The sequence below is a fragment of the Phascolarctos cinereus genome, unplaced genomic scaffold (genome assembly GCF_003287225.1).
Source record: "Phascolarctos cinereus isolate Bilbo 61053 unplaced genomic scaffold, phaCin_HiC Scaffold_726;HRSCAF=1367, whole genome shotgun sequence".
Lineage (NCBI taxonomy): Eukaryota > Metazoa > Chordata > Mammalia > Diprotodontia > Phascolarctidae > Phascolarctos > Phascolarctos cinereus.
In genome coordinates, this window is record NW_027556098.1 from 156,601,369 (window position 1) to 156,609,911 (window position 8,543).

The 8,543-nt window shown below is 44.1% G+C and overlaps 1 protein-coding gene across 1 annotated transcript; it reads right to left on the minus strand.

Annotated features, from left to right (window-relative positions):
* Window positions 1–510: 510 nt before the first annotated feature.
* CXCR4 (C-X-C motif chemokine receptor 4) lies at window positions 511–4,563 on the minus strand. Its single transcript, XM_021009487.2, has 2 exons — window positions 4,368–4,563; window positions 511–2,124 (listed from the first exon to the last, which is right to left on the minus strand). The coding sequence occupies exons 1-2, from the start codon at window positions 4,395–4,397 to the stop codon at window positions 1,063–1,065; spliced, it is 1,092 nt and encodes a 363-aa protein (XP_020865146.1). The 5' UTR covers window positions 4,398–4,563; the 3' UTR covers window positions 511–1,062.
* Window positions 4,564–8,543: the final 3,980 nt, after the last annotated feature.

Sequence of the window (8,543 nt, forward strand, 5' to 3'; positions counted from 1 at the left end):
CGTAATTAAGACACTGTTATATTACACAACTCTTCTTGTGCAAAAATTAGAAATACGGGCTCTGCTTTAGCTTACCCTTAGTTTACCTCTTAGGCTCTGACATCACTGTCAAATGTCAAGCTGTTTCACTGACTTTCCTTGGGAGGAAAATGGTAATTTCTAGAGACAAAATCATATTAGTTCAAGATAGAAGAAGTCATGAAGAAAAGCCTTTAGCCAGCTTAAATGCTATGTTATGATTCTGAGCTTAGATACCCTTTAAAAAAAGTCAAATTGTAGATACCTAGATATAGTGGTAATGATCACAGCTTTTTCAATAGAGTCCAAATGTAAGGAAATTGGAAATATTTTGTACTCAATCTCATACTGCCTCATGACATCCCCTCCCCCCCATAGACTATGGGCTAGAAGGATTATCTTTCACATACATTGGCTCCAGCCTGAAAAGCTTTTAACTAGCACCAGAAAGTCTAAACAAAGTCAACCACAGAGATACAAATGGAACACAAATAGTTTTCCTTTTCCTTTTATTAACAGCTTAACACAGACTGTATACTGCAGGATATTAAACTAACCCAATACTGAAAAACCACCATCTAACACTTGACTCAAGGGTTTTGGTTCTAAGTGCCAATGTCTACGTCAGCATTACACTAGTGTAAACCATACAATTTCAGAGGAATACTAGTTGAAACTGGAATGGAAAGATTATTTATGTACAAGCCGAGCAGAGTTTTTCTAGTTTTAAGTCATTCATCACACACTCTAAGCAAAGTTCACATTTTCTACAGCTATACAGTCAGACAAATATTAACAGTTGCAAACCAAGCATTGGCCACAGGTCCTGCCTAGACACTCATCAACACAGAACATGAACAAATTTATATAAATAAATCAATTAAACATAACAAAAACATACCTAAAGGAAAAAAAAAACAATGAATTCCAACAGTAAATAATAAGCTGTACATTATGGTCAGTCTTTTGTATCTCAAAAAAAGTGTAACTTTTAAAAAAAGTTCTTTTATTATAAAAAAATTCTTTAGGTCTTGAAAGATGGTGTTAGCTGGAGTGAAAACTTGAGGATTCTGACTCGGTAGAAACAGATGAGTGTCCTCCCCTCTTGCCCTTTGAAAGTATCTTAAGGCTTGAGCCTCTGCTAACTGATGTCAGTGCATTCTGTGCAGAGGTTTTAAATTTGGCACCTAGGAAGGCATAGAGGATGGGATTCAGGCAACAATGAAAAAAAGCCACTGCCTCTGTGATGGAGATCCATTTGTGCACTGCACTGTCAAAGTCACAGTCCTGCTTGATCACCTCCAGGAGAACAAATGTGTCTATACTGATCCCAATGTAATAAGGCAGCCAGCAGGCGAAAAAAGCCAGGATAAGTATGACTGTTGTCTTCAGGGCTTTTCGTTTCTGGTGACCCTTCGAGTGTGACAACTTGGAAATGATAATGCAGTAACAGGTCAGGATAATTAGGCCAGGCAAAACAAGTCCAACTAAAATATGTTGAAACCGGAAAGAAATCAGCCAGTTGTCATGAGGGTACACTCGGTCACAAAAGTACCTCCCATTAGCTTCACCTGTGCTGGCAAAAATGATATCCGGGACGGTCAGCAGGACAGCAGGAAGCCACACACCTAAATATACCACCTTTTCTGCCAGCAGCTTTCTTGGTCTCTGACTGTTGGTTGCATGAACGATTGCCAGGTATCGGTCTAAACTAATAAAAGCTAGGATCAGGACACTTCCATAGAGGTTGACTGTATAAATGACATGCACTGCCTTGCACAGAAAATTTCCAAAGTACCAGCTTGCAGCAGCATCCACGGCCCAAAAAGGAAGAGTGATAACGAACAGAAGATCAGCTACCGACAGGTGCAATCTGTATTTGTCAGTCATGCTTCTCAACTTCTTCTGATAACCCATGACAATGATAACCAATCCGTTTCCCACAATGCCGGTCAAAAAGATGATGGAGTACACTGTAGGTAGAAAGATGCGGTTGAAATCCTCGTTTTCATGTCGGAAACATGGCTCTTTGCCATCGTAATCACCGGAGCCAAACCCATCTGTACCGTTGTTATCATGAAGCTCAATGATGAAGCCTGTAAAGGACTGCAAGGAAACAGAATAAAGAAATGTAAATGACATAAAATTGCAAACCTAGTACTCATCTATCTATCAAGTTTCACGACTCCAGGTCCTTTTTATTTTTTTAAACAAAAGCAATCCAAACTCTCCCTCCCCCTCAATTCTTCCAAGAGTAAACAACTTTCCTAGTGAAGGGTGGAGCACCCTTACGATAGCACCACTTTTTAAAAATTCCCCATCCCTTTCCTCATCTACAACTCCTAAAACAATATAGTAGCTTAGATTTCTTTCTGTTAACTTCAAAATCTGATGGAATTTCTAAGCCGAGACCCCCAAAAGAAACTTCAAGAGATATTCTTCTGAGCGGGGACAGGTTGGGGGTGGGAGGAGGATTCGATCCATCTTAGTTCGGTGAAGGCATTTCAGCAAGAAAAACAGGAAATGGAGAAAGGACAGCTTAAGAGCATCAAAGGACCCCCTCTTCTCTATTGAGGCAACTTTTAATTTTTTTAAAAGCACAAACTATTGTGTCCTTGGGAGTCACATATGGTCAGTATAGGGGAATCCGCCAAAAGAATATGCCTGAGGTGTGTCTGGCAGGCATGGAAAACCATGCTCGTTAATTACACCCCCCCCCCACACACAAGTGTTTATTCCTTCAGGTTATTCTTGTAGTTTGTTGAGCGGATCTCCGCTTCCCTGGGTGGAGAAGGAGCTGTTGTTTGGGTCACGCGTTCTGGACTCTACCTCCTAGCCCCAAGTTTCATTTCCTCCCTCTCACTTGTTCCGACATCAACCACGGTCTAATAGCAATGCCCCCCCCACCCACTCATCCCCCCGCCCCCAACACTGGCCCAACTAATGGGATCTAGAGGGCAGCAGCTGGAACTCGCGCACGGGGAAGCGATCAGCCTGCTCAGTCCAGTGCGAATATAAACTGTCCACCACCCTCATCTCTACACTCTTTCCCTCCCCCCTGGACCCTCCAACCTTACCCCTCCCCACACAACCAAGTTAGCGAGAGCCCTCAAAGCCACCCTCCTCAACCCCGTACCCTAGCCGACTCGACCTGGGCATGCTGCTGTGCATTTTAGAGAGCCTGGCGGCTCCACACCCTGGTTGCCTTTGAATCGCGCGCCACAGTGGGAGGAAGCGAAAACTAGTCGGTGGGGGGGTTCAAAAAGCAAGAGGAAACCGCCGACAGTTAAACAGTAGCATTTGAACCAAACCGATTGGTACACTTGCACCCACCACACCCGCTCGCCATCCCCTTTCCCCTGGATGCAATTCAGCATAAGAGGATAGCGCGCCCTCCCGGGTAAAGATCTCCCCAACCTCGCGCGCCTCCTAGTCGCGCTCCCGGAGTTGACTCAGACGCACAGCCTGAAGGCAAAACCACCCGCACACTGCCTGGAGACGCCCGACGCCAAAGCAGAGATCCCGGAGCGCTCGAACTCCTGACCTACCATAACCGCACGGCGTCTGCAAATCCCAATTCCAAAGAAACTGCAATGCTACCTTATACCACAGGCTTTTAAGATTTAATAAGAGACTTAGAATCTCCAAAGGGAGTTTCTGAATTACTCCCCAAGTCCAACCCTCCACTCTCTCTGCCAGTCTTCCCCAACAAAGAATCTAGTTCATCTTCAGGCATGGGACTGATCCCTTCGTGTGGGGTGGGAGGCAGAAGAGAGAGAATAAGTAATGTTTTCTTTGCCCTTTCCTTTTCCAGGTTGCACCTGGGAACGATGAACAAACTCCGAGTGAGGTGCACACATACCTACTGACAGAAAACCGGGCGCATCCTTTATAAAAGTCACCCGGGAGTTCACTTTCCCTCTCTTTCCCTGGTCCGCTAGAGCGGCCTTCTGCCCCAATTCTTGCCTTCTCTTCCTTGGGGTTCCCAAGAGCCAGTTCCTTCCCAGGGTCTTCCCACATCTGCACTGAATGCACCTTTTTGTCTGCAAACAACGCGCAAGGAACCAAACCAGTGCATGGTCCTACCCACTTAGTCGAGCTCTGCTCAGCAGTCCAAATCAAATCTCAAGGAAAAAAAAGAGAGATCTGCAAGCCCTACTTCTATTTCATCCCGCCATCCCTAGAAATAACTACTGCCAGCTGCCCCTTTGAGAGCTGTGAGCCCTGCAAACGGGCATCTTCTAAAAAGTTAGGTAATCGGGAAGCTGCGGTCTCTGCCAAGGGAAAGGGCTTGCTCTAAGAGAATGCATTTGCAACCAGAGAAATAAGGAGATCAAAACTGAACTTACATCCAGATCATCTCCGCTGTTCGAACTCATGCTTGCAGCAGCAGGCAACAAGCAGCAGTAGCAGCAGCCTCCGCCCAAACACACTACTTTCCAAATCACTTCACAATCCTCAGCCACAACCAACAAACTCTGAAGTTTCTCGGAGAACCGGACTTTTATAAATCACGCTCGGAGGCGGAAGGGCGCATGCGTCCTACTCGATGGAGCAGGGAGGGAGAACTGCTTGCTTTGAGTCCTTTGAATAGACGGGGCGGGAGGTGGGGGAGGAGCGGGGAGACAAGGGGCGGGAGAAGGGTGCTGCGGTTAGTCTGGCGGAGTCTGTTAGGGAAGCCCCGGTGCAATGCACGCAATGAACTTCGTCACGTAGTGTTGTTTTTTTTTGGCGGGGAAGGTGGGGAAAGAACTGAGAAGGAGGAACATAGACTTGGCCCCTATTTAGGTCCCCCTCTGTATGGAAAAAGTATTCTCTTAGAATCCTTTTGAATGTAGGATGTTAGAGCTGCAAGGAACCGTCCTGTCCTACCCTTTATTTCACAAATAAGGTAAACTGGGGACCAGAAGAGACTTGCCTAAGGTCACAGAGCTGGTTTCTATAGCAGAGCCTAGAGTTTCCAGTTTCAATTCAGGGCAGTTTTCATTACTGCAGGTCAGAATCCTTTAATTTTTTTTTTCCTTTAAAGAGGGATTCAGTAAGGGAACACGTATTTGAGACTTTTTCACTTAATGAGTAAAAAGGAAAAGTGGGGCCAGGAACGGAGAATAAGACTAAATCAAAAATCACGTATTGAAGAATTTAAATGCTAAAGGAATGAGAACAAGGGGACAGAATACAAAACCGGTAAGAGTCAGACTTTACTTTCAATGTGTCAGGCAAGTTGAGGCTGAAGTAATTCGCGAAAAAAAATTAATCGCGGCATACATGTATGCCCTGGTCAATAATCTTAATAGAGTCCAAATTACTTAAGTGCAGAATAGAATGGTATTATATGAAGAAGAATCTGGAGGGGCTGATATCGAAAGCCTTCCTGGAACAGTTGAGGTTGAACCAAATTTAGTGCTTCTCTCTCTCTTAAAAAGGGGGAAAAGGGTTATTTCAATCAATTAGTTAACCAGCAAGCATTTATCAAGGTGTTTCTCAAGCCAGTGAGAACACTGGGACAAAAGTGGAACAGTGGGGTATGGTTTTTGTAAGGGCGGTGAACAAGGGAACAAATCTTGTGTTAGCTTGACGAGAAAGGACCCAAGACAGCCAAGGTTGGGAGATGGGAACTCAGTGCACGACTTGGATGCTAGGCTAACGAGCTGCAGGTAATACACAAGAAAAAGCCAACCTCATCTGCCCTCTTCTTTCCTCGGAGGCCCCTCAGCCCTCTGTCACCAGAATGGGCGTTATATCTGTATAAGGCAGGGGGAGCTGTGCAATCTAAGAAGAGTGGGGAGGCGAGATCAAGAAAGGACCTGCCAAGCTGCAGCAGGTTGGGCATTTTTCTTGACCCCATCCAAACCAGACACTTCACCCCAACTTTAGAGCCTCTCAGGTGCCCGTAGGAAATCTTTTTTTGTGCAAATAAAAGTTTGAGGCTCAATTTCTTCAGAGGATGGAGATCCGTTTTTCCTGCAAAGTGGAAAATCCACCAGCCACGTCTCATTTCCCTCCCTGTTGGCTGATGAAGGTCCTAGTCCCCCAATTCCCTTCCCACTTAGCGCTCTTTTGTCCAGCACCCAGAAAACAACTGGAGAGCTGGAATTTAGCAGAACGTCTCAGAGGCTGACGTTTTAGGGAGGTACAGTTTGATAGTGTTACAAGGGGCAGAGTTGGGGAATGGATGGAGGGGCTAGTTTAGGCATCACACAGACATGGGTTCAGTTCCTGCTTGGATACAAACTAGCTGGGTGAATTGAGCAAGCCACTTAACCTCTAAGTGCCTCCTGGAAATCGCTTAAGAATTATGTTAATTGTTGCACCTATGGACTGGGGGGAGGTTCCCCTACTCGGATAAAAAAATCACAGGTCCGGACAAAAAATAAAAGTGAAACACCACCACACCACAGTTCTTTCCTGCTAAATCATCTGAAATCTTTCTAAGGAGTCTTCACATCTTTTTTCTCATTTAATCCTTACTGCAGTCCCATGAAGTAGATAGTGCAGGCAGTCTACTCATTTTACAGATGAGGGAAATGACTTAAGGGCACATGGCTTTGTAGTGGCAGAGTTGGGAGAGGAAGTTCTTTTATTAAGTCCCAGCCCTGTCCTTCTGTGCTAGACTATACCCTATCAGCATTAGGCATATTTCTTACAGGGTCTCTTTCTTGTTTTCTTCCTACACTGCCCCTATTTTTTTTTCCTCCAGGGTCATTGCTTGCTCATTTGACCTCAAAACTTCAGTAGAAGCAGAAACCCAAAGAAGTGAGATCTTCCCACTCAGTGCTCCCCACTCATATGGGGAAAATAAAGGAAGGGGAATGATTTAAAACAATGAATATTTGTTGATTGATTTCACACATGAAGTAGGTCTCCTTTGAGTATAAAAGACAAGAAAACATGGGGGGGGGAGAAAAAGCACTGGCCTTGGAAACAGAAGATCTATCACTTCGGAGGCAGTTAATAAGTGGCAAAAGTTGGACTTTCCCTTAATAACTCGCTATTCAACATAAGATGAGTCACTTCATCTTTTTGGGTTTCAAGGTCCTTGTCTATAAAATGTGAGGGCTAGATTAGGTGATTTCTAAAGGTCTTTTTTAGCTTTGCTGTTGAGTCTATGAGATCCTTTTAGTCAGCTGGTAGTATGGACTGATAAGAGGTTAGGCTTTCCCTCTCACCAAGCACTGTCAGAACAGAATATAGATGCTTTATCTGGTCACCTCTTTCTTCCCTACTCATCCAGCATTCTCCCTTTTTGTCCGTACTCAAATTCCAACTCAAGTCAACACCTTCTGCAAGAAACCCTTCCTGACCATTCAAGCTCTTAGTATTACTCAGTGCCTGACACATAGTAAACATTTAATAAATGCTTTTCTCTATATCTGTCTATCTGTCTGTCTGTCTATCTGCCATTGATCAGTCAGTCTGGCTGTCTGTCCACTCAAAACATTATAAGCTTTAGAATTGAAAGAGACCTTAGAATTCAGCTGTTCTGACATTTCTAAAGAGCTAACTGTACCACTCATTTGACATTTGATAATATGCTGCCTTTCAAGAGCTTTTCTACTATTATTTAACTTTTTCTCTGTGTATATCTTATCTCCTCAAAAAATGTAAATTTTTTCAAGGGAGGGGCCAGACATCTCTTATCAAACCAAATTCATTGCTGAGCAAATGGTAGACATTCAATAAATATTTGTTGGTAGAATGAATGAATAGCCTGTATGGTTCTTGTAACAGATCTAGAGTTAATGCTGCTTTGGCTAGGTTTCTAAATTCTCAAGCTGTCTCTAACCCAGAGAATGGCTGGGTTTTGGTCACAGCATGGAGAGGATGCTTAAAAATTCAGAGACACGGTGGTAAGCATCCTGCCACCTCCTGTTGCTCCCTCTGCAGCTGGTTGATTTGTGTGTATATGTGTGAGGATGACAGAAAGCTGTACTCCTTTCCAGCACCCCCTCCCCTTCTCTCACCCTAGTATTGTTGGCTTGGAAGTCAGACTTGGGGAAAGTTTTAGAACAGGCTCCCTGGTGGAGTGAAATGTCTGAAGTGAAAGGGATCAAGGGCACAGTATTCTCTCCGCCCTCTCCTGTTCTTTAAAAGAAAAATGGCTGCTTTTGTCCCTCAAAGAAGAAAAGTCAAAACTTCCTTGGTAGGAATAGTGGGTACTCAAAGGGACAAAGTTAATGTTTTTCCAAGTGATAAAGAAGAGAGGCTATTTCCGTAGAAGCATGTAATTCTAGGAGAGGGCTACAAATCTTAAAGAGACAATGCTATCAAATGACAACCATTTCCAAACGGGTGTGATGGGGGTGAAATGTCAACCCCCTCCGCTCCAACAAAATGACTTTGGAAAATAGACCTATGCCCTCTCTTTAACCAGCCATGTACTGGTTTATAAAAAAAAAAAAACCCCAAAGATCTAGGCCTTATGAGGAACCTAAATCCCTGGATCATGTCCTGTTGCTAATATGTCCTAGTTTGTTGAAATTACATGAATGTCCAGGCTTTGACACTTACTAGTTATAGGATCC

Coding starts and splice junctions, on each gene's coding strand:
- CXCR4 (XM_021009487.2), bottom strand. CDS start 4,397: ATGAGTTCGAACAGCGGAGATGATCTGGAT. Junction 2,125..4,367: donor ACAGCGGAGATGATCTGGAT/GTAAGTTCAGTT, acceptor GTTTCCTTGCAG/TCCTTTACAGGCTTCATCAT.